The 26,911-nt window shown below is 43.4% G+C and overlaps 1 protein-coding gene across 4 annotated transcripts in view; it reads right to left on the bottom strand.

The window, feature by feature from the left end:
* OGFOD3 (2-oxoglutarate and iron dependent oxygenase domain containing 3) overlaps positions 1-26,911 on the bottom strand; it is a 1,085,915-nt gene that overhangs the window by 116,981 nt on the left and 942,023 nt on the right. For 2 of the 4 annotated variants that reach the window (XM_085616866.1, XM_085616865.1), the window contains one exon: positions 12,160-12,240. The exons of the other annotated variants lie outside the window; for them this stretch is intronic. In XM_085616866.1, coding sequence (XP_085472992.1) covers positions 12,160-12,240 — 81 coding nt within the window. The remainder of the gene's footprint in view (positions 1-12,159; positions 12,241-26,911) is intronic. 4 annotated transcript variants of the gene reach the window in all.

The raw sequence follows: 26,911 nt of genomic DNA, 5'->3' as shown, positions 1-26,911 counted from the left end.
TTAAATACCAAAATACATAAATAGAAAATAAGAAAGGCATTACAAGGCACAGAAAACCAAATGAAGAAAGTAAAACATGAAATATTAAACATTTTCTTTGGAGGCAACAAGAAACTAGCACTGACATCAATTTATAATCAAACAATAAACAACAAAATTAACTAAAATATTTGAAATGTAAAAGCTGAAAATGAAATGAAGACAAGAAGTAAATACATAAGTTGTACACAAAGATAAGATGTGGATTATGAAACAAAAAAAAATTGGGAATTTTTTTTTTTGTGGCATGGGCCAGAAATGGGGCAGATATGCTGTTCCATATGTGAAGGGGGGAAAAGCGTCTTCTGAAGGGCTCTTCTCCTGGATTGCCTTTTTATCGAACCAAGGCAGAAGGATGCGAACACAGCAGAAGCGAAGGAACCCCCAGAGTTTTGCATTTGCTTACTAAGTACAAAGGACCATCCTTACTAAATAACTGCTTCTAAAAAACAATAACAAGTGGCACCAATTAACTTTATACATCAAAGCAGAATGTATAATTCAGCAGACAATGAAGCTGTTTGAGAATATTGCTACACAAAACTAAAGTAAAAGAAAATAATTTCAAGAACTGTACTTAATGCCATAGTAGTTTGTAAACTACTTCAAAACTTAAACTTCCATGAAAGTATATTAATTAAAATGTCCACCTCTTTCAAATAAAAAGTCTGTTACAAATCAATAAACATTGCTTACAATTTAAAAAACTAAATCAAAGGTTCTGCGGGTAAAGTTATATTGCACTTTACTCATGGTTAAAAATGTAAACACATTAAAAATAGACTATGATCTTTAACCTTTAGCTCTAATTCATGGACTTCCAGCTAAAAGTCTCGAATTGTGGCAACTTATAACATATGTCAACAAAATGCAAAAATATGTATTTAGTACTAAAATGTAAATATAGATATAGTAATCACCAATAAACTGATGAAATATAATAGGGAACATCACAAGGACAGTTAGAGAAACATCAACAAGACTTAGAAGAAATGTGTTACGTGCGAGGGTATAGATATCTATCGACTTAAGCTTGAGGAGTACCAAATAGCATTTCGGTAAAAAGCCTTGATGAATGTTGCATCCCAATGCTTTTCCTAAAGAGATAAGGACAATGATTTTATGACAGACAAATAAGTGCCTCACAATAATGAGCTACCAAATGTATTCAGAAGACCTAGATTGTGACAAAGAGCAATCTAGAGGATTCATTTGTTTTAATAATCAAAACTTACTCTCCTTTACAATGCCATTTACCTTCCAATGTATCATAACCTACTAAACACATGATTGTACAGCAGCACAGGGGAAATTTATTGTTTAAAGATCACCAACTGGGAGGAGCTGTCACTTGTGTTTTTGGTAATGATGGAGCAGGTAAAGCAAAATTTTGTATACCTTCTCTATTTTGCATGAAAAATACTAATGACGTAATCAATTTATATATTAATTTGAATTAACTGCGTGCTGTGATAAACTAATCAACAACGTGCATTTTTGGTAAACAGAAATTACACGTGGGACTTATTGCTATTTGCATGGCAGAATAACTTAATAACTAATTTTTGTATGCCTATTAACAATAGAAGCTGTGGTGATAGAAAATTGCATGATTTATGTTGCTTTAGTGACGTTTGCGTTTCTGTTGGAGCCAAATGGTGAGTATTATTGCTTTAAATGTCGCTATAAGATAGGAAAATTACTAATATATAAAGGGATTAGTGTGGGTTTAACATTAGAATCTTCATTTCCACATATTAATTATTCTTTTGTGTTTGTTTTGCTTAAGTTGGCATTCGGGCCTACCAAGCCATGACAAACAAAATGGAGTTCGGAAGTGGCCACCGTCTTGTGAGCGCGATGTCTACTGCACAGACTCGGATGGCTCCAAAGATCTCCAGGCATCCTCAATTCAGAGCACAGTGTTCCTGGTCAAGGATAGGAACATGGAGGACTGCCAGATTTCAGTCAGTAAAACCACCCGGACAAACAATAGTCACCTATGATGAAGATTTAACTTTGTTGCACGAGCATGACATAAACTGAGGATATGACCAGGTAAATTCTCTGGGTACTCAAGACAGTGGGAAAACTGGACGAAATTACAAAATTTGCCAGATGGACCAATCATAATTCTTTTCAGCTCCATAATTGTTTCATGTTGCCCAGAATTTTATTATAAAAAGGGTAGTAGAATAGGGAGGAGTTAGCTAAGTGTGTCCCGAGGGAGGAGTGCGTTCCAGAGGGTTGTCCCGAATTTGCGTGATCGACTTGCTTGCACGATTGCTTGGTCCTTTGGATATCTTTGGGACTATGCTGTGCTGAGCAAAGGAACTTTTCGGACATTTTGAATCTTATCCTGCATTCGATTGGGACGATTTATCAAAAGAAATTTGAATTATGCAGAGCTAACAGAATTAGAGGAACGACCCCAATAGCGAGAATAGGTAAATATAAATGTCATGCAAATTTGTGTTGATTAATTAAATTGGAACTTTGTTGACAGAAATGCTAAATTATGCAACTAAAAGCACGAAATCAGATAAACTAAATATTGATTAAACAGAATGAGTTTGTGGTTCTTCAAGTAAGTCACTGAAAGGATTCCGAAGCTTTAATGTGTTTTAGCTGGTTCTAAATCACCATCAACCAGTCCAACTAATTGGTCCGTCGACCAAGTGGTGGAGTGTCTTGATGTTTAGGTTAGGATTCTACAGGAGTTAATGTAAATATGTATATTCTGTAATAACATTTTCCTTCCCTATAGGTAATAAGGTACCCTCCCACATGTCCAGCGCATTACTCATTTTCCCCCTCCTGCGTGCGGATTCGAGTGAGACGTATGAATGTTGGTGTTATGGGCCCCACCAATGAATGCTTGTGTGAATGAGGTTGTGTAGGTGACAGATCTGTGACGCAGGGAGGATCTATGTAAATTTGCCCTTTTTTCACGCTGTATCAGTAATCATTGAAGAACAAAAGAATACTAAAATCACAAACTATCACGGTTGATAACATACTACATACTTCAGAGTCCAAACTTGGTTTATCATCTTATGATGTTCAAAACAAATAGAATAAACCCCTATTTTCAAATATTGAAGCTATAACTCCTGCTAAATATTTTTCTATGAACCTGCTTAATGTGCCTGGATATTGCCAATACAAATTCCAAACCATGGTGAACTTCACCTTTAACAAACAATGTCCACCACTTGAAGTGACGTATTACTTTGTGAGAAGGGAATGCAAACCACGGAGCTTCAAATATACATTTGATGTGATAGATAAAAAATGCACCATCATTTGGAATATATTCATATTAAAATTTTTTATCATTTACTGAAAAGAACGTGACCAGTGAAATCCCAAAAGAATTGGAAAATGCTGATTGTTGTTGAGAAGTTCTACAATGTCAACAACACAAATGTACAACAAGCTGCAATCAGACTTATAAACATACCGTTAAAAGACACGTTTGTGACAAGTTCTAACCACAGTTGAAAATCCAAAAAGCCTAACAATAAAACATGCTGTTGAGTTACAATACATGAATGACTACAACAAACCATAACTACCTTATAGAAAGCTAAAACTGATATACAATGTATTACTGACAGCTTAACCGACATTGCGATATGTTACATCACATATTAGAAAGTCCGAGCTCTAAGATTTATGGGATGACCATTTAGAACAGAAAATTTTAGTACAAAAGTTATACATTTAAAGGCTAAAGATGCTTAGCCACAGAGAATGCTGTCTACGAATTACAGAAAGTCATTTTTAAGGAAAAGGGTTATTAATATTATGGCTTGCTCTTGGAACATCCAATAGTTGCAAAAGGGTCCTTGAATCTTTTGCAAAAACTTAAAACTTTATCAAGACAAACTCCACATAGTTCACCAGCATTAGAAGATGTGCTTGTGTGAAATGCTACAAAACTTTGACGACACACCAATTATCCCACCAGAAGTAAATAATCATAAATCTCCCGTAAAACTGCTGTCTTATAAGACATTAAACGCTAATTTATTTAACCACTGTAAACTAAGCTGCCAAGACAAAAGAAAAAGGAGTACTTCATCTTCTGCTTACTTCAACTTTTCTTTAACTGGAAATCATCACAGGTATTTTAGAAGTATTTGAAATGCTAAAACCCCTCACACCTGTCCAATTTCATCAACATATCACGATGTTGCAAGATGAAATTCAACAAGAAGCAGAAATCAGCAGCTGAATATAAATTACAACTAAAGAAAATAGCATGAAACAATGGAAACAAGTCACACACCACTAGGAGATATGATAATCTAAAAAGAAGCTGAAATAGCTATGGGAAAAGCTGAAAGTACAAAGAAAGAATTGATTTGAGCGACAGAGAAAAATGCACTTACCTCAACTTAAAAATAGTCAACATACATTTTTAAATGAACTACAACAAGAGCTGCATGAACTGGAACATCATAAAAAGTAATGCAGTAAAAATAAAGGAGAAATATTCAAATATATTTGTGGATAAACAGGAATTGTTTTCTCACCAAACCCGTCATTATTTTAGGCATGCGTGTAATAACTCTGCCCTTTTAAGCTCAACATGATTGGCTGCATAGAATACTGAAACAGAAACCACACATTACCGTATCATTCTGCCAATAGAACATTATTATAAACGTTAATAAAAATTAAATGGAGAGGCCAGGAAGCAGGTTAGTCGGATTTTGCATCCTATTGAAATTGTTATCATTAATGAAATCAGCAAATACTCAAATGTAATGTTAGCAGTCATTCATTTGGGGAAACAAACTCCTATTAGCACACTACAATACTGTTTTCCGAGTAAAATACATTCTTGTTTTGATTAATCTACTGCAATTAAACCCACTTAAAGTACAATCTGTGTTTCAAATGTTAAGCAATAAAGAAGCTAGAAATTCCTTAAGAAGGATGAGAAATTTCATTTTAGTTACATATCTCAAATGCCAGGAACTCACATAAGTTATGCAACATTTCAGAGAAACTAAATATGGAAGAATATTAGAAAGCACATAATTGAGAAATTAGGAGCATCAGCAAAAACGTAACAAATAAGATTAATTCCAATGTGATTCTTACCAAACACATGGAAAACAGATATTAGTGAAATTATCACAGCAAAGCAAAATAAGAAAACGGTCATGCTTAATGTCCACCATGACAGGCGGCACTGTTGTTACTTAGAAAATATAAATAGAGCAAGAGCATATAATACGGTTCAAAAGCTTTATTCGGTTTGTACAATACAACCATATAAGCAAAACAAATGGAGTAAAAATTTGGTCACAAAGAGATTAGTTTACATAGCAAAAAAGGTGCCATATACAATGAGCAAAATGCATTATAGTGTACAGGTTTAACCCCTTTCGATGCCAAGCAAATGTTCCATTAACATTATTTAGCAATATGCAAATTTCCACATAAAGTGACAAATGCATAGTAGCTGTGCAATGAATGCAAAGTGCAAAGAAGGCATTATTAAAGTGCAGTATATATCCACAATCTCCTCAAAATTAGAAGTACAGAAAAGTTGCTATCAGTGCATGGTAATGTGCAAAATAAGCAAATAAATAAAAACTACAAAGGGCAAATCATTGATTTCCTTATAGTTACACATTTTAACACATAAGATGCAGTAAAAAAACAAATATCTGAGCTTCCTAAAGATGATATTAACTTCATTGCTGTTTTAGTGGACCGAACATTATATTTTAGAAAGATAGGTTTAAGGTAAAATTTCCTAAAATGGTAATACAAACTTGCAAAACAATAAAAAGTGGCAGCAGCTTTGTTTAGAAATATTGTCACAAGGGCACATAGAGTTAGATCTAGTTCTCATATGCGGGAATGACACTAAATGATGAACAATCCCCAACCTTAAACGGGTTAGAACAAATCGATGAGAATTGCATGTTACAGTGGTAAAATATGTCTGAAAACCTTTATTTAAATTTAAACCGTAATAAAATATTACAGTTGGTAGGTTTCTAAACTGTCTCTCTCTGGCCGCTCTCTTATATGATAAAAACCTCAGTTTTAGATCTTTCTTTGATATCAACGCTGCAGCTTCTGGTCGCAAGCAGATATTACAATCATATAGAAGATTAAACCAATGATAAATATAGCTCAGCCAGAGTATATGTGATGAATGGTCAAGCCTCAGACAGTCTTTGATGATTGTTTGTGTAAATAGTGTCTCAGGTTTAGACCAAATAGAACGCCAGAGTAATAATGGACGTAATGCAGCTAAATCTGTGACATATTCTATTCCTACTTCCTCGTGAATTAACATAGGTGATGCTGAGGGGGGGACACATAGTAATTTTTTTTTAAACTTATTTTCATCGCTCTGTAAAGAATTCACACAATGGTGGCCCCATACTCCCGCCCCATACAGTGCCGAGCATATAATACAATTACTAGCTATAGCCTTGCGAACTGGATAACACAATATCACAATCAGCTGAATTCGAAAAGAACTGAAAAACATCTGTGAAGTTAAGTAATGTTTTAGCAAGCCTTCTCATTGAAAGAGAACTTGTTAGTGGTGCAATGAGACACATTGCAAGCTTTTTTTGTGACTTCAAAGAAAAAGTGCTGAATTCTGTTTTGTAAAACTGGACAAAATTAAAAAGTGTCAACACACTGCCTGCTCCTGGATATAATTTAAACTCGTTAAATTTTTCTGCAGTCAGATGAAAGCAATTTTCATTTTGATATTCTTATACTGTAACAATTCATAATATTTCATGAAGAGGGCATGAGATATGTAGACTAATGTAGTGTTCCTACATTAAATAGATTCTTCCTTTTAATTGACTTTGAAGAACGATCAAAAGTAAATGCATGTCTCTCAGGTTTAAACATACACACCAGAATTACTTCAGAGTTCCCCGAAAAGTACTTCTGAATAAAGAACATTGAAGTACTGCTATATGCAAAAAGATTAAAATAAGAGTCAAGAAAATTGCTCAAAGAACAGACAACATACCTAAAACAAACCATGGATTATTTGCAGTTGAAAATACAAAGGAATTTACTGCTGTTCTAATGTTACTTTAAAATTACCTAGTGAAGTTCATGAGGTTTTTAAAGGAATCAGCAACAAGGGGAAAATGCTCTGGGCAGCACTTTCTTGTGTACTTCAAAACAAATTTCAAGTAATGTGACTGCCTCAAGAATAAGTGAATTAGTGGACATTGAAACAAACTATAAAAGCTTCAGAAAAAGCTATAAACGCTTCGGAAAGTTGCACATGAATTTAATGGATCTATTTCAGTGCTTACAAGAACAACAAAAACATGTGAATGGATATATTAAACTGAACTACAGTTGTAAACATAATTGCCAAAGTTATTAACACAAATTTAAGGAGCACAGGCTCCTAAAGATGTATGCATATGGCAAGCCTAAACAATGGGCCTGATTATGATGCCGGTCAGACTGACCGCCGCGGACGTGATCCGATTACGACCGCCGAGGCCAGGAAAGTTCCCCCCGTTGTAATATGATGCAACCACTGCCAGCGCAGCAGTCTCATCTACGGTGGTGGACACCCCTCAAATATGTTGCTGCAAGCCTGTGCAAAATCACAGAAAACATGTGATATGTACATACATGCAAGACATATATGGGGAAATGCCTTGTGCACCATGTACCCCATTGCTGGAGTGTGGCGATCTGTGAACAGTCCAGTCAATGGGGATACATTTACGGCACCTACAGGGTTATAGTCTTCAGGGTTCAGCTGCTGCAGTTGAGGGGGACCTAGAGAAAGAGGTCCACACCAGAGACTGTAGGGGAGAAGATGATTTGGGTAAGTAATAATCAAGGCAGACGGTCTGATCATCAAGGTCTGGTAATCGGAGACGCACATCATAATGCATGTGACTTAGAGAAGGTTGTGTTTGGTGAGAAACCATGCAGAGGATAAAAGGAAGAAGAGGGCCATTTGAAAGAAAAGGAAAGGTGACAATGGGAAGTCTATAAGTAAAGGAGTGTGATTCAAGCCAGATTTGTGCAATCTAGAGGAAGCCATGAGATAGCATGCAAATTAAGGATGCAAGAATATAGAAATAACAGCATATGCATCAGAGAATAGAGCTATATGAGGTACTTTTAATAGGAACTAGAATCAAGTGAACGGTCTGGGCATCGCTAGGCTATCACTAGTCCACCAATCCGGTAAAGACAGCTGACCAACTCAGAGGTTGCAAACATAAAATAATGGCTAGACGCATATTGGGAGAAATATCACAAGTTTTAGGCTATTCTAAAAGGAAGCATTCTTCTCCTAGGTTCAAACAATGTGATTAAACTTGGGTAATAATATAAACCTTCCAAAGGAAACTCAGCATGTGCTGGAGCTAATGTCTTCTCATGTTACTCCTTATGTTTGGCTCACAGTATTAATTACAAAGCAAAGTGGGATGCATTTTTGACAGCCCAACTTTAGCATGGCACAAGATGGAGGGTGTGGACAGCTCCCCCAGACAGTGAAAGTGTATTGTCTGCTTTTATGTGGCTGGAGGGTGGAGAACCAGACACTGATGTGAGGAGGATGGAAACTTGGCTTCCTTTAGAAATACCATGAAGACTTTGGTAGTAAGGTACCAATGATTAAACTTTCTGAAGCACTGTCCTTTGGTAAATGGAAGAGAAGATAGGTGGGGCTTCAGATTCTGTTTGCAAGTGAAGGGGATACTATAGGTGTGGCCCAGCCTTTTGTCTTCCTTGATTATGCTTTAAGTTGGGCAGATATCAACCGAACACAGAAACCTCACATATATTTGTGGTTTTGTAATGGGTGCTGCAGCCTGGAGACTATGCTGCTTTGAGTGGCATCACTAGACAAAGGCTAATGGGGCATTTGTTACATAAAACCAGTGCCAGCACCAGAGCCAAGATTTGTAAAGGAATTTCACAAAAGGTAAATGTAATCTCAACACCCCAGGATAGTTGAACACTGCAAGAAGCGCTTTTAGGACTTAAAATGTTGTGTTGGATGGTTACCTTGAAAGCACAAACTTGACAGACTTGCAACGAAAGGAGGTCTTTCACCTGAACTAAAGTGGACGACATGGGAGGTACAAGTGCATATTGTGATCAACCTCACCAATATAGATAGAATAGAAGGTGGAGGCAGAGGATCCAGGTTAAGTGAGAGACACATTTATACAATACATATCTATGTGCTAATGGAAGAAGTAGGTTTCAACAACAAATGTCTTGTGGCATGATGGTTTAACCAATAACTACTTTGTCTATGCATGAAACAAGTATATTCCATAAACGCAAACAAAAATCATATTAGAAAAACACTTTAGTTGCATTATTTGCTGTTTCAGATTCAAGAAATTAAACAATTTGCCACAATTATCAATGGAGGTGACACAGCACAGGGTGACTTAGAACAGGACTTAACCAGCTAAGCTCCACCAACTGCAAGAAAGCCAAAAGTCAAAACATCCGACCAAGTTAGTGCCATGAGTGGTCCAAATCACAAACAGTGACAATTGCAACAATAGTGTTTTTCATCGGATGCAAAATCTGAAAAGCCTGCTGCCTGGCCTCTCCATTTAATTTGTATTAACTTTATTATCATGTTCTATTCGTAGAATTAAACAGCGATGAGCGGTTCCTGGTCCAATATTCTATGCAGCCTATAATGCGGAGCTTGAAAGTGCAGATTTATTATAAGCATGTCTAAAATCCAGAAGCCCTTGCAACTTCAAACTTTGGCTAAAACACACATTTTACTCACATTTATGTGAGGGATAGTTCTGGGTCTGTGGAGAGCAAAAAATGTCCTGCCACCCAGTGGGAGACTCCCACTGGCCCTGGTTCGATCCGTAAATGTCGGGAGCACTAGGACCAGCCACAAACGTGGGATAGTATTTTTATCAGGACTAGAGGGGGGACGCTGGATGGGATTTTTTGTGGATTTCTGACGATTCTGGAAGTTTACATTTCAGAAATGCAAGCAAAATGCACAATTTTAGACAAAGTTTGAGGTTCGAAGGACATGTGGGTAAGAAAATGTTGTGGGTTCCCGGTGGGAAACGCCACCCTGTACTCCCCCGGGTATCTAGTTTACCAAGATGTCTGGGTTTGATGGGTCTCCCCAGGTGGTGGCCAAACCAAACTCAAAAAGTGCAGCTATTCAGCATGGCAAGTGAGAAGTTGTTAAGGTTTAGTGCCTCTCTGTTAGCCCATTAAAAAAACCAAAAAAACAACTGTAAGTACTGAAATTATCTTCCTTTTGCCGTAGGGATGGGGATGCTTTAGTTGCAAAGGTGCACAAAACCTTTTGAGGCTTTAGGGGTGAGGCCTGATGCGAAGATGGGTCAGACTCCATTCTAATATATTCTAAAAATTATGCCTAGTATCCAACAGGCATTCTACCTCTTTCTCTGAAGAGATAATTGGGCAAACCACATCTCGGCCCCACAATAGGAGCTAAAAGTCTAGGTTGATAATTTTGCTGGTGGGAATTTGGACAGATACCTGGGCAAGCCATCCCATTCCTTTTTATTTTCAAAACTAATCCCTTGTGTTTAGTGGGCTTTCCACCCACCTGAGGCACAGATTGGAGGTAAAGACCTCCAATACTTCCCCTCCTTGGGGGCAGGAAGACTTCTATGGCTGGTGGCAGGGAAAAGCACCATTTCCAAAGGGGCTGCTCTCCCCCTCCAAAATAACTCCCTGGGGTCTAGTGGGCATTCTGCACCATTTGGGGGCATATCAGAGCTAAAGACCTCCTAGTCTGCCTGGGGGCAGAAACACTTTTGAGGTAATTTGGGGGTTTCAGTCTAGGCCCAATGCTGGGCTGAGCTGGTCCCACCTCTGGTATCTAGTGGGCTTTCTAACCCATATGAGGTAATGACCTCCTATGTGCCCCCTGGGGAAAGAAAGACTATGATATTGAGGAGGTGTCCAGATTGTACGTCTTTAAAACAAGACTATACTCATGTTTAAGATGTCTAGGCATGTTTTCTGAATTCCAGGCCCTCTCCTACTACGCATTTGGTTCACTCTGCCCTTCCTCCTGCACGAGGGCTTACTGAATGAGGAGCTGCATTTCATGCTTAGGGAACTACCGGGCTATGTGTATTTGCCCCACGCTCAGGGTGACACAAATGAAAAGTGTGGCTGTGAGTGCTGGCTCCTTAGATAGACAGACAGACAGACAGACAGACAGACAGACAGACAGACAGACAGACAGACAGACAGACAGACAGACAGACAGACAGACAGACAGACAGACAGACAGACAGACAGACAGACAGACAGACAGACAGATAGATAGATAGATAGATAGACAGACAGACAGACAGACAGACAGACAGACAGACAGACAGACAGACAGACAGACAGACAGACAGACAGACAGATAGATAGATAGATAGATAGATAATTTGAGTCACCAGTGTGTAGTTGTTTAATGACGTTGGTTCTTAAATGCTTTAAAAATTCCAAAATCACTCATATAAAATGTAAATACTATTTCAGTGTGTACCTGTGATGTATGTCACATTTGGTTGCACCTGGCCTGTGACTACACATTTAATTTATTTTTGTGGTGTTTAAAATGTGCACCTGCTCTATGCAGAAGGGAAATTGAGATTCCTCGTGGGGTCATACTTACCCTCAGCTAGTAAAAAAAGATTTAGCATTTATGTGGGCAATTTATCCGCATGGTAAAAAAGACTGCATTTCCGCATGCGATGATTTCGTATTCGACTTTTACGATCGGTAAACTGGCTGTGAACAACTTGTTAAAATAATGCATACAACCATTCCGTCCTTTCGCTCGCCCCACTTACCTGGGCATTAGTCATCGCTTGACAGGGCTGACCACTGCACCTTTCCCTATATGTGGCCACTGAATGTTTCCTTTGTTTCTTCGTCGTTTAATCATGCATGGAGTGAGCTCTTGATTGGCTCCTGCTAGAGTGGGGAGTACCTTTGATTCTCCTACAGTATTTGAAGAGTTTTCTCAAGGAAGCTGAGGACTAAATAAGTGTATAACTTGACCCCCCACCCGAGGGAATAGATAACATATCTAGTGATCTGTATGCTTACCTAGGAACGCCAGGGGACTCTGATATTCATTAAGGGCTCGATTAAGCATATCCCTTCTGACTACCCCACGATCCTCTCTTCCTAAGGGAGAAAAACAGAAGGAAAGAACGATTTCCTGATAGCAGCCTGTCTATAAAATAACTCTGCTCATTAAAACTTCTGGAAATCCGTGGGAAAAATGCTGCACAGATTTAAAGTGTTCCTACCGGCGAGGCCTTTTTTTAGCTAAGAACACATCTTTCAGGCAAGAAGACAAGAAAGAACAAGGAACACTTAATCACAGCTCAGCATGTGCGTGGTAACTTCAGTGGGAAAACAGGAACAGCGGATTCCCTGTAAATGGCAGAAATTCATTACTAATTCAAAACTTTCAAGATTGAATGAGAGAGCTGATGGTCGCTCCCATTCTATTTTTAGGTCTCGCTGAGCCCAGCGCTTGCGCTGGCTCGGAGAGACATTGTGTAAGGGACTTTTCAAAGTGCTACCGCTGGCATAGAGCTACAGTGCACGAGGCGTGCACGCGCGCAAAGCAGCCATATGGCTTTACATCGCCGCCATGCGCTAGGCCAGCCAGCAGCACTAGCGCGTCATCGCGATCACTTTTGCTTTCACAGCGATCGTGATCGCGATGACTTTCGTGGCCAATGCTTGTTTTCCTTAACTTTGGGTATAATCACGGCACCCGCGCTTTACTTTTAACGTTAAAAGTAAAGCTCGGGTGCCGTGATTATACCAAAAGTAAAGAAATAGATGTTTTTTATATTTCTTTACTTTTGGTATAATCGCGGCACCCGCGCTTTACTAATGTTATAAGTAAAGCGCGGGTGCCGCGGCTGCCTGGCGAGCGCTTGTTCCTCTTTCAGCTAGCCTTCCCAGAGGTTTTAGACTAGTCGCATCTCGAGCACAATCTACCCTAAAACAGTGTTGTGTGTAACCGGGTTCTGGTTGAACTTACATTACTGAACCATAAATATGTAAATGGGAAAATACTATGTATTTATTACAGTATTGCTAGAAGGCCTCGCCCGATGGCAGCAGTTATTTTACATCGCACATATGTACATGTTACTCAGTTGCACACACTTGCATTGCATTTTAAGTGTTTCCAAATCGAGGCAAAGGGAATGAAGGAGCGTTGACGAGGAGAGATGCTTTTTGGTCATGTGCTGCATATAATGACACATTTACTGATTCTGTGCCTGCGAGTATCAGGGTGGTTTTTCGGGACCAGTGGCCCCAGGGCCGGCTTTAGTGCTTGCTGGTGATGCCCTGTGTGACAATCTTTTTTGTCGCACCCCTTCTGTCCTCCTCCTCGGATTCCCCCATTGCCACCCTGCAAAAGTGCCCCTCCTCTCTCCATAGCCCCTCCTCTCTCCATAGCCCCTCTCTCACATACATTTCACTTGTTTTAAAGCGCTGGTGTAGGCTGGCTTTACTAATCCGCTCAGCTACCCACACAAAAACAGATCTGTTCTTTGCAGCAGCCATGTTAACCCTCTGCGCTACTTTATGGCGAGTCAAAACTGCCATTAGACAAAACGTTCATCTCTCTCTAGTCTGAACATTAATCACAAGAGGTAGCTGACATTTTAATTACTGCCAGAATCCTGGAGGCATTAGCAAATCTGCAGCACATGATTTTAAAGCCTATGTTATTGCCAAACCGCGCCCCCCATTCCCATGGTCAGAGCCTAGTGCAGCCGCACCAGTCGCACTGCCTTAAAGCCGGCCATTATTGGCCTCTTATCACTATGGGAACTGTTTTTCTGTGGCTCAGCCTCTCGGTCGTTGTGGGGTAGAAAGGCTCATGTTAGTTGTCATAGCACAGTACTGTTCGCTGACATGTCGACCGCAGGCAAGCGATGACGCAAAAGGCCATGGGAGAAGTGCTGCAGTCACAGGAGTGCGGTGGGCTGGAGGGGGTGAGGCAGTGAGTGTGGTAGCATATGTAGGGCAAGCCGTGTCTAGTGTCTTTCCTTTATGACACACATACGAGGCTCTTTACAGTATGAAATGGAATACAAAATTATGTATTTTTTTTATACTTCAGTAACTGCTGGGGCATCATAGCTTTAGCTGGTATTGGTTTATATTTCACAAATGTAGTGAATATTCTGAAGTAAATATTTCAAAATCACATACAGTAGTGTTGCAATTCTGACACTTAGCACATACTTGTTACTGGATCTGCTCTTTACCCGTCTACCCACCGACACAGGGACACAATTTATTCTGCTGTATTGAGGTGTACTTTTGCTACGATAGTATTTTTCTCATTGCTTCTGGTTATTATTTATTGATATGTGTTTATGTGCCCCCCATAACACATTCCTCAGTGTTTAGGAATAGAAGACTTATTTATTTAAAACAAGAATTGCATTTATAACATATCCCAGTGGCGGCACATCCTCTGCTGAACCATTTTAGGCCTGGCAGCTTGGGGGCTGTTCCCATGAGCGGGGTTAGAACTGATTTGCATAAGGTGGGCCGTTGTCGAGTGTGGCACGGTGGGCGAAGAACGGTAGACTGGGATCTAACCGACCGATCGCCAGTGGCTAGGATGAATTCAAGCATTGCATTCATCACCTTCTTGCTGTTGACCCCACTTTAGGAAGCAGTTGTCTCAATTTCTCGTTGATTGCGTTTTTCTGTAGTGCCCAGGGCTGAGAAGGGTGCCTAATGTTATGCAAATTGAGGGTGAGGATAAAAAGCACCCAGAAGTGCCGTGCAGTGCTGAATGTTCCGTTTCAATCCGTCCTTTCCGTGGGAGCGGAACATCATCCTGTGTTTCAGAGTGACCTGCTGGCATCAAACGCATTCAACAAGCATTGGCATAGCCAATAGGTCTCGCCTTTGGGACTTTATAAGTGTTTAGCCATGGAACAGTTGATGTTGTTGCACCAATGATATTGTACTGGATAACTAAACCCTTATAAGGTCCCAAAATCGAGACCTATTGGCTATGCCAATGCTTGTTGTTGCATGTAATAAACATGTGTATGTGTTTCCTCACCGTGCAATTTCAATTTTAGTTGAGACACATAAGTCTTTTCCTTATGAACCATTATTGAGAAAGAGAACATAATATTATTTGTGCGCTTCAAAAACCGAGCTGAATAAAAAGGCTTCTTCAAGTAGGTATGAATCATTACTTGCTGTAATCTTCAGGATCTGTGGGTTTCTTTCTAACAGCTCTCAACTACATTCTTCTCCCAAACCCAAACACATAATGCACTATTTGGAGCAAAGAATTTGACTTGGGAAAAAGAACATGCCAGCCAAGAGAGTGTGTGTCTGAGGCGTAGAGAGGCTTTGGGTCCTAGTGGGCGTCGAGGGGTACATAACAGCACGTCTAAATGAAACAAAGGCATCATAGGGCAGATGGCTCCCGAGACTTACTGGTGACTACCACAAGAATCAGGAACCTACTTTTCCCTTCTACCGCTCTTTCTCGAGATTAGGCTAATATGTGTGCTCGTGCTGCAACATGGTTGCATCAAGTTTTCTCACCTTCAGTTGCAACACAAATACAGTTCTGGCGAGTAAATTTTATGCCAGCTGGTGCTACTAGGGTATGCCACAGAGGCTTCTGTATGGGCAGAGGACCTTGAATGGCGTGGAAGAGGCATAATGCCCTGTTCAGCCTTTGTTTTGGCCTGCCCCTTGTTTTCCCCCCAACGAACTCAACAATCTGTTAATTCACTGACAGGGCTCTCTGTGTTCACAGAGACATTTAAAAGCACAGCCAAGGTTCTGAAGCTAAGGGGGGCATTCAAAGTCTACCTCTCACACCCAGTTTAGGACGGCCCCAACTTTCAAGGCTAGGATGAGAGAGATAGCTGGTGCCAGCTAATTGCATATTCTGGAGCAGAGGCCTTTTACCTGTACCCCGGACAGCAGAAGAACTACAAGTATCTCTCATGTAAAATGTGTGTGGTCCCCCTGACAGAGTCTTACTTTCCATCCAAATAGTGTGGTGTTGTGGTGCTCTGTAGGTCTCACTTTGCAAGTATGCTTGGGACCAGAAATCCATGTGCAGGCTTGGCGGTGACCACTGAAGACAGCCAAACCATGCCTAAAATAGTGGTTTTCCTCAATGTTGGCTTCACTTTCTTTCATGCCCATCTGACAGCCTACTTGTCCATGGTTCCCTAGGTCTTGCCGTAAACACTGGCATTTGGGGTACTTGGACATGTACATGCTCCTTGCCAAACCACTTTTTGAAAACAAATGCACCTGGGCCTCTTCCTAGGTTCTGTTTGGTATTGTAAGTTAAGCAGGGAAAGATTATGTAGCCGAAGGCTGACTGTTACGAACATCTGAAGGCCAAACAGACAACCTTAAAATGGATGCAGCGAGCAATAAGGAGCAAAACCAATGACCTATGTGCTTCAGCTTAAGTCAATTATGCCTTTTTGTGGCATTCTGCCCTCTTTGAAGTCTTTTAGGCCAAGAGAGGGCATTAAAATAGAATACAACCAGACCTTTATCATATGACTTATAACAAGAGACAATGTTGCCTGTCAAGAAAGGGAGAATAAGCTTCAATTTATTGAGCAGTTATTTAATAATAAGTTTACGTCTAGGAGCTAATGTGGTATCCGTTTCTAATACAACACCCAAGGTCTCCACTTTATCGGTGACTGACAGTTCAAACCAAAGATATGAAGTTACTTGATAGAGTGCTGCTGTGACATTGGCCCCAAAGATGATGACCTCCATCTTGGAGTTACTGAGCTAAAGAGAAATGCTGGTCACCAAAGACTGAATATTATATAAACCATGTTCCAGGTCTCTTTCAGGAACGAAGTCAGTAAAAAGCGAAATATATAACTGGATGTCGTTGGCATAAGATGGCCTTTGTAGATAGGAACTAATATCTAACAAAGCCATGGGTTTGACTACTGGACAAAAAAATATACAGAGTAGTTAACTGTATGGATTCTTCTTTATGCCTGTCCCCCATTTGTCATGAGATTTAGAACCATCAGTTTAAAGTTGTCCTAAATCTAGGGTTTAAAATAAAAATATCATGTGACAGTTTATTTGATATTTGAGTGGAAAACAACACAACTGCATCTAAATTGCATAGAGACCCAAGAGGGTATCACTTTAGGTATCTTGGTCCAGTACACAATGCCCTGCAGTAATTGTTAGACCAGTCCGTTACACAAAGTTTTCATTCTTGAACCGTGAAGAGTGCATCAGCCCTCCCCCACTATCCTGACAAGACTCATACTAGCCTTGATGCAAAGCCGTGGGTCTCCCTTCCACCTTTCGCTTTTGTCTCCTCTGTGCTTGCTGGTGTTAGAGGCTCTGGGCGCTGTGCCACTGCCATCCAGTGCCACAGCGCAAATGCTCCCTATTGTAAAATGACTGTATGAATTGGTATTCCCTATAATCCTAGCTGACCCAAGGAACATGTTTAGTAAGTCGAATTTAGTATGCCTGAGATCAGAATATTAGAGTGCATCTGTTGGTGAGGATTATTTTTATATTCTGTGTTTGAGAATACCACTTTTGGAAAGTGGGTATTTTCTTGCCTGAGTCTTCCAGTGTGCTCTGTTGTTATGTGTATTGGCTGTCTGGTTTTGGAGGGACAGGGCAGGCTGAGCCCAACCTGGATTGAACAGAGATCTGCAGTTGGAGTATGGGGAGGGGTGACCCTTTGATCGGAGCAGGGCTGTGCCTGGCAAGGTGAATTATGGTTCCACCTCCCACTGTGCGTCTGATGGCAGGCCCCCTCTTCCTGAAAGGCAGGATGCCACCTTGTAAACAAAGTGCTCCAGGACCACACCGAACTGGTTCTGGCTGGGGTCAGTGACTTATGACTTTTGAGAACAAAGACTTTTGGGGTATAAATATCTGTGCTAAAACCCCTACAGGGTGTGTTACTTCTGGATGTCAAGACGAACCTCTGTCTGTGTAACGACAGGGAAAGGACTTTGAAACTTTTATCCATCTTAATGAAGCAACTACCCAAGGGCCTGATTTCCTGCTGAAGTCTCAGGGACATTAGACTTCACCCATCAGCCGTCCGGATTCCTATTTGAGAGGGATTCTACTCGCAGGTGAGGCCTCTGTTGAGAATTCCAGAGCCTCTGGTTCTACTGCGGGGAACGCGGGCTGAAAGTCATCGCATCGCTATTGTTGGCCGCCGCAGCTGAGGAGCTGTTGCCGCTGAGAGCCCGCATTTGCCTGTGTTACCAAAGTCATCGCATCGCTATTGTGGGCCGCCGCAGCTGAGGAGTTGTTGCCGCTGAGAGCCTGCATTTGCCTGTGTTACCAAAGTCATTGTGATCGCTATTGTGGGCCGCCGCAGCTGAGCAGCTGTTGCCGCTGAGAGCCCGCCTTGGCCGTCCTATGAGAATCATCGCTATCACTATTGTGGGCCGCTGCAGCTGAGGAGCTGTGCCGCTGAGTGCCCGCATTTGCCGTCCTTGGAGAATCATCGCTATCGCTATTGTGGGCCGCTGTCGCTAAGGAGCTGTGCCGCTGAGTGCCCGCATTTGCCGTCCTACGAGAATCATCGCTATCGCTATTGTGGGCCGCTGCAGCTGAGGAGCTGTGCCGCTGAGTGCCTGCATTTGCCATTCTACGAGAATCATCGCTTTTGCTATTGTGGGCCGCTGCAGCTGAGGAGCTGTGCCGCTGAGTGCCTGCACTAGTCACCACTTTGAGGATCTTGTTATCACCTGTGCGTGCCCGCCTTTAAGCCCCGTCCCAGGATTGTCGTAAGTGCACGCCGTGGACCGCTACAGCGGGCAGCTGTGGCCGCTGCGAGTCCGCCTGTCATCACCGCGGCTTCCTTAAGAGGCTGCGTGCCGTGCCCCTTTAAATCTCAGGTACATTGTGCATCACCGGGTCACGTCAACCCCGGCCTCGAACTAAGTTCATTTCACATGCTTTTTGAGTGCCTCTATTGCTTTTGAAGTGAATCGGTATTTATGTGCATTGTGGTTTCTTGATCGCTTTTTGAGCCTTGTGTTAAGCCTATAAAGATACTTATTTTTCTATAGCTACTTGTGTGGTGTCCCTTTGTAGTATCTTCACTGCGTCATTGTGTATGGTCGTAAATGCTTCTCACACTTCCTCTGAGATAGGCCTGTCTGCTCGTGCTACGTTACCACAGGGTTGAGCAGGGGTTATCAAAGGGTGTAGCCCCCTTACTCTGACTTAGGAAGAAGGGTCCCTATTTGGACATTGGCGCCAGCCACTGCCAACTAAAGATCCCCATTTCGCACAGGAATTCTGAATAGGGCCAACGCATCATAGTAAACTATATACATTTGGTCTGTTTATTCCACATGATCCACTGAGTAGGTCAATGTAAAAAACACATTGTATTAATCTAGAAGCTGTAAAGAGCACCCAAAACTTTCACCACTGGCCATACGCTCCTATACATTTGTACTTTAAAAACAGAAGTAGTATAAGGATTATGCATGAACATGGAGAGTCTTGCAGAGGCTGCCCCAAAGGGAGACTCGAGGGCCGGCACCATAACAGCCCGCGGGGCCCCGGAAGGCTCCAGTTTGGGCCGCTGCGAAGCGCCCAGTTGGAAACGGGGTTACTCTCTTTGTGCCGAAAAGGGCGAGTGAGAGGCGCCAGGTCGCTAGGCCAATGGCGGGTCCAGGTGACTTTCGAACCCCCCAATGAGGGGAATTTGCTCCCTTAGCGGCGGGAAAAGTCGCAAGGGGATATAAGACGCTGCTCTCCACTGCAGCTCATCTTTATCATCATGGAGCTGGGGAAGCGGCGTAGCGGCATTCCTTGATTATCGGAGCCCACCGGGCACTGCCTCATTGTCGTATGCTGCTATGCAGCAGTCCGACCCTGGCTGAGATCTCGACTTCTTTTAAAAAAAAATTTATAAACTGTTTTTATTAAACTAAAGGTTTTGTTCATTGCTTACAATTAATCATTGGTTGCAGCAGTATCACATATTTTGACAATCAAGTACGTACATAGCATTTAATGGTACATATGGCAGGATAAGAGGCTTACTGGTCATGCATGTCAAGGCAATAACGGTTCGCCAAGGGCGGGGAAAAGTGGGGGTTCACAGATATTGCCACGATATACATTCCAAACAGACCAAATTGCTATCCATTTTTGGGGGCGACCACGTGCTACATATACAGTCTTTTCCCTTACCATACACCAGTCCATATCTGCCTTCCAGGCATTTAGCGTTGGCGGTGCAGCTGCTCCCCACAGACGGGCATGGTTTCGTTTGGCCTCCATTTGGCCAAGAGTCGCCCAAAGTTTGCCCTTGGTGTTAAGGTCCTTGGGCTCCCACACATTTAGGAGGCATCTCTTGGCTTCAGGCCGGATTACCACTCCCCAGACTGCACTCATATATTTGTGTACTTTTCCCCAGTAGTCTTGAATCAGCGCACACTCCCAAATAATATGCATAAAGGAGCCCTCTAGTCCACATTGCCTCTTACACAATCCTTCGTCAGTCCTACCCATCAGCACCAGCCTAGGGCCGGAGATGTAGATTTGGTGTAACATTTTCAACTGGACCAGCCGGAGTTTGGATAAGATAGCAACCTCCCTAGGAGAGGACAGTGCTTCCTGCCATTCTTCATCATCCAACTCAAGGCTGTCCCGCCCCCATCTTTCCCTCAGTGATATTAAGGGGTCCAGGGTGTTGTTAATGAGCTTTTTGTATGTGAGGGAGATGGCTTTGTCCGACAAATACCCATCCAGCAATCTATCCTCAAGAGGAGAGGACTCTGGAGGGCAGGACCCGGTGGAGATGTTAGTCTGGAGGAAGTGCCTGATTTGTATGTATCTAAAATATTCCGAGTCCGCTAGCTCGTGTGTCCGTTGGAGTGAGGCCAATGAGACCACCCCGTTTGCTCCCCAAAGATCTCCAATGCGGGAGAGCCCAATTAGGTCCCATTTATCAAAGCCCCTCATCTGCCCCAGGGTACCCAAACACTCAGAATCCCACAGTGGAGTGGCTAGCGTGAGCTTTTTGGCCAAGCCTAGGCTGCGATTGACCATATGCCAGAGTTGGACTGAGTGTTGTGTAGGTCCTGTTAGTGAGTATTTGTTAGGCCTGGACTAGAGCGCCCTTGTGAAGCTGCCCCCTGGGAGTATCCATTTGTTCATTCTGTAACCCGGGTCATCATCAACACGGTAGGTGCAGTGATTTACGGCTGCGAGGTGTGCCACCCAGTAATACTTTTTGATGTCCGGGAGCCCTATGCCTCCGTCATACCATCCAAGCATGAGCTTGTGAAGCGCTATGTGCGGTCTACCATCCCATAGTAGATCTCTTTGGGTGCTTTCGATGTCTCTGAAGAATTTAGGCGGAACTAGGTCTGGGAAGTTCTGGAGGGCATAGAGCAAACGCGGTAATGTCATCATTTTAAAGAGCGCTGCTCGTCCCAAAAGTGAGAATGGCAGTGTCTTCCAGGTCACGGTTTCTCGTTTGAACCTCTGTAGAGGGGGGAGCAGGTTACGCTCATAGCCGAGTTTAACATCGGTAGTGATGAAAATACCCAGGTATTTAAATCCGTCTGTTGCTGTCAGGATGGGGCAGTCCCTTGGCAGGGGGGGGATCTCCGTGCAGAACATATAACAGCGACTTGCTCCAATTGATTCTATAGCCAGAGTTTCACCCGACATTTGTGAAGATATCTAGAACAACTCGCAGCGACTTCCAGGGAGAGGCAAGATATAGGAGGATGTCGTCTTCATAGAGGGAAATTCGATCCTCCCACCCCTCCGCCCTCTTGGGTCCCATGATGGAGGGGTCCTGTCGTATGCAGGCTGCTAATGGCTCGAGGGACAGGGCGAAGAGTAGGGGCGAGAGGGGACATCCCTGTCGTGTCCCCCTGCCAAGGGTGAATACCTCAGAGACTTTATTGTTTACTACAACTTGGGCCAATGGTTCTGCGTAGAGGAGCCGCACCCACCGAATAAAGTGAAAGCCGAAGCCCAGCTTCTTGAGAACCGCCATTAGATACGCCCATTCGAGTGTATGGAACGCCATGGTGGCGTCTAGCGAGACTACTATTGCGTCTTCCTTAATGGTGGCCTGGCGCCCCAGTACTCCATGTAGTCGTCGCAAATGGAGCGCAGTGTTACGGTGTGGCATGAAGCCCGATTGGTCAGGATGGACCAGTTTGTCTATCACCTGTCTTAGCCGGTTCGCCAGCAATTTGGTCCTCAAACATTTTCTTGAGGTAAGGGGCTAGCTTGTCATGTTTAAGCTTGTAAAGTTCAATGGGCAGTCCGTTAGGGCCCAGGGCTCTCCCAGGCTGGAGAGTTCTTATTGCTGTAACAAGTTCATCATTTGTCAGTGCGCTATCTAATGATTTCCTATCGGAGTCACTGAGGACGGGCAGTTGGATGTCTACAAGAAATGAGGAGGAATCCTCCTCCGGTAGTTCCGAACTACTCTGATACACCTGTCTGAAATGATTAGCAAATTCAAGCACAATGTTGTGGGGTTCCGTCAATACAGTGCCAGTGCTACTCTTGAGCTCTGGTACCAGCCTTTTCGCCCTCTCTTTTTTATCCAGCCAAGCAATCAGCTTGCCTGCTTTGTCTCCTTGGTCGTATAAGCGTCCATCTCTGTCTCTAGCGAGGGTTTTGGCAGCATCAGTCGCGACTGCTTTGTATTCTGCCGTCTTCAGTTGCAGATTATGGAGGGTGGCCCAGTCCTCCCCGTCCTTTGCCGCCTCCTCGAGGCGGAGGAGGTCATGCTCAATACAAGTCATCTCTTTGTCCTTTTCTTTGTGCAAAAAGAGAGAGCATGACCCCTAATGACCGTTTTAAATGCCTCCCAGAGGATGGTAGGGGAGTCGACTGTGCCTTCATTGTCCTGGAAGTAGTGGTCAAGAGTTTGTATGAGTGTAGTTTTGACTTGGGGGTTGTGGAGATACCTGTCATGTTCACAGGCTGCGGCTCTAGGGGAACCACTGACAGCAGTGGTTTCGCCTTCTCTCGCTCCAATGGTGAACTGACACATGGGCGCGAGGCTTGTGTTCTTCGGAATAGATGTACTAAATATCACCCGATTTGCGGCAAACTACATTGGCCCACCTTTACTCCACACTATTGGTGGCATTGCCATCATTAAGCTACACTCTTTGTGTTGCCTTTTGGCGTCTCCGTGTTTTCATGGGAAATAACCAATCTGCACTGCTTATGTTTGTTAATTACCGCTTCCTGTACTTGACTGCATCGGGAATGTCAAAAACGTGCCGGCCATCTTCGGTGTGGCTCGTCTATAAAAAGGAGCCACACCCCAGAGGAACCACTCGTTAATCTTTCTTCACCTCGGACCTGGATGCGGCTGGAGTTCGGCGGTGATCTAGTTTCCGCGATCACAAGCTCAGAAGGGACGTCGGGAGCGGTGATCGGAGAGAGATGGAATAACTGAAGTGTTCTTGGACAGAGGTAATAGAAAGCGAGAACGCTCTACACATACTGGGTAAGAGCGAGACTTTCGCTTCTTCTTCCTTGTTACACGCATTCGTGAACACCCCTGCATTACAATTTTTGGAATCTTTGACATTCATGTTTTTGGGGACAAAGATAAATCATAGCAGTAAAAGAAAAGCAAAAATAAAGACAATTCTGCATGTACAAAGTTGCGTGGCAGGTCCCACCTAAAAACGAAGAGATACTTAAACCCTTGCAAATGAAGGTTGTCAAGTTGTCCTATATGTTTTTTGTTTCACAGCTAAACCAGGAAGCTGTGCACCATTTGGGATTAAAGAGACTATAGTTATGGTAGGTGTTCTAGACTAATCCCCGATAGAAAGATTGTTTAATGTACATTCATAGCGACAGATAATACAAGGTATTGATGGATGATATATGTTTTATTTTATAGCCTTTCACAACAAACAAAAAAAGCTAGAACAGGCGCGACAACTTATAGGTGATTATTATTTGATAATTAAGATATTGAAGAAGAATTATTGGTAAATATAGAAAGTTGATCAAGATTGTTTTCGTATACAGCTCTCCTTCCCAGCAGTTCCCTTCCCAACACCCTTTCCCCCACCTGGCCACTCTAATAGTCTGCGCTAAAATAGCATTCAGACTTGGAGCTGCCTGGAGGTGGACTTTCTAACATCAACCAAGCCCTGAGGAAACCTGTTCCTGACAATACCACAGGTTAATGGGCGTTACACAGCCGACCCTTTTGTTTCCGACTGTTAGGTGGACCCACAGTGGGAAGTGATCAGAGATGCCCCTTGCCAGATGTCTCATTCCTTGTATGGTTGTGTTCTGTTGCGCAGGCATAAGGATATAGTAAATTCTGGAGAAGGTGCAATGTGACCCCGAGTAGAAAGTGAATTGTTGGAGACCAGGGTGGCGCACCCGCCAGAGGTCCGTGAGGCCAAAGGCCTCTAGGAAGTTTGAGAGCCAATTGCTCCCTGCACTGGTATCTCGTGGTGGATATCGGTCAAGTAGGCCCGATACAACTGCGTTGAAGTCCCCACCCAGTACGAGTTGTCCTTCTGGAAGGGAGAGTATGAAGGCACCCAAGTCCTTGTAGGGCTGGGTCTGGAGACCCGGTGGGATATAGATTGCTAGTAGTGTGAGAGTGTGACCCTCCCATTGCCCCGAGACCGCCGTGTAACGCCCCAGGGGGTCGGTCCAGGTATGCTTTATGCAGAGCGGAAAGGAGTGTTTAAATAGGATGCCCACCCCTCTTGAGCCGGAGGTAAAGCCGCCGTGTGCCACCAGTTTGTACCCCCATCTATTTAACGCCTTACAGGTGTTACCTGTTAGGTGTGTCTCTTGGAGTAAGGCAACATCTGGGGCTTGACGTTTTATGTACTGGAGCACAATACTTCGTTTTACCTTGTCCCCCAACCCGTTAACGTTCCAACTTAGGAGCCTTAGACTTTTATCCCACTGCGGACTCATTTTTACAGACGGGATTGATGCCGTACTTTTTAAACATGCATTGCAACCAAAATAGAGAAGTTTTGTTTGTGCGCGACCAGTAACTGCCCCCCCCCCCCCACAACCCACCTCCCCCCAAAATCCCTGAAAACTGTTTACAATAATAATCATATACAAATAGAGTGTGACATCAAAGAGGAAACCCTTGGAAAAAGTAACCCCCCTCCCTGCTACCCTGCTTCGTAGGTTTAAAACTACCCACATCCCCAACTAGCAGAGCGCCTGTCGCCCAATAAACAAATCAACTAGCGAGTGGGGTGCTGGGTGGCGCCATCTTGAGGCCTCCAGGGGCCTAACTCCAACCCAATTACAGATCTCGACTTCTTCATTGCATGACCCACTTCTCGTGTGTCATCGGAGGTGCGGCAGAGCACGGTGCCGGAGTTCCATTGAAGGTGAGCTCCCCTAGGCAGGACAGCAGCCTGCAACTCCGCTGTGAGCATTTCCCTGACTCAGCAACGTTTGCAGACCAGGGTTGCTGTGCAAACTGAAGTAGTACAACAAGAGCGCTTTGGCTCGATTTCCCCACTGCCAGCCTTTATCCTCCTTACCCGTCCTTAACTACATAGTCTGGGATCCCAACGCAGTTCTTTACCCTGATCTTCAGGTTTCGATCGGCCTTCCGGCTCCGACACATCCCGCGCTTCCTTCCCTGCCGAGGACGAGTTCAAGAGCGGCAGCAGAAGGGTGGGAGTGAGGGGTGGGGGTGGGGTTTGACGATCGCTAGTGATTAGGACTTTTTGTGGTAGAGCAGCAGGAACCACACAGGATTATTGGAACTCTGTTGGTAAAGTGAGCCTGTGGCACTGGAATGGGTGATCTGGAGCGCTGATCACCCCCTCATGTGAGGTTTGGCGCATAAGAAGGGCAGCAGCACCCCCCTGAATCTATATATTTAAAAAAAGGATATACGCTGCACACACTATGGAGAGCCTGAACGGAGGGGAGCAACCAGGAGAGTTGAGGGAATTATTGCGACAAATCAGGGCTGCAACTGAAGTACATGGGACCAACTGGCTGCAGTCACACCTGGACCAAGGGCTGGGAGAAGAAGGAATAAGAGGAGGATGTAGCCGACGGAGGATGGGGGTCAGCCATTGCCCACCAAAAGACAGAGGCCCCCAACCAATACACCAAAGAAAACGACAGCCAAGAAAGCGGGGCAGAAGGCCGACCTGCTGCCTGTTGACAGCCCGGCGACGACAGGACATAGCAGAGGAATCAGCAACACAGCAGCGAGTGGTGAGCCTATCGGCGTGATAGTCCAAGAACGCTAAAGATCTTTTGCACAATGGCAATGTTGCTCAATGGCTTGGGTGCGCAGGGGCTGGGCACAGTGGCACGCAGCCACAAGGTGGGGTATCGGGACTACCATGGGACATGGTGGACCCTGGCAGCATGCAGCAGGTGCGACTACAGGGGCAACAGCCAGGGCTGCCAGGTCAAGCAGGAGATGGGTGGGGGAACGGGGTCCCCCATGGCGGTGTGGGGCAACGCAGGTAGAGCAAATGACACAGTGAGAGCTGGTCAAGCTCCTGACACATACACTATGCCATCACCCGGTCCCGCATCACTGACCACGAAAGCTTCCCGGCTGGCTAGCCTTATCCCCTTAGCAGCGATAGAAAGAATATGATGGAAAGAATTTATTAATATGTTTTCACTATTAGAGATACAGTTAGATGGGTTGGACTTGACATTGTGTGATAAAAAAGAGGAAGATAGGAGGGAAAGGAGGAGGGAGAGAAAAGAAAGTAATTTTGATAACTGGTTAGATGCTTTCAGAATCATGGCCTGCATTATT

This window comes from Triturus cristatus, chromosome 7, assembly GCF_964204655.1.
Source record: "Triturus cristatus chromosome 7, aTriCri1.1, whole genome shotgun sequence".
Lineage (NCBI taxonomy): Eukaryota > Metazoa > Chordata > Amphibia > Caudata > Salamandridae > Triturus > Triturus cristatus.
Note: the sequence above shows the minus strand (reverse complement) of the source record. Positions and strands in the feature narration are given on the sequence as shown.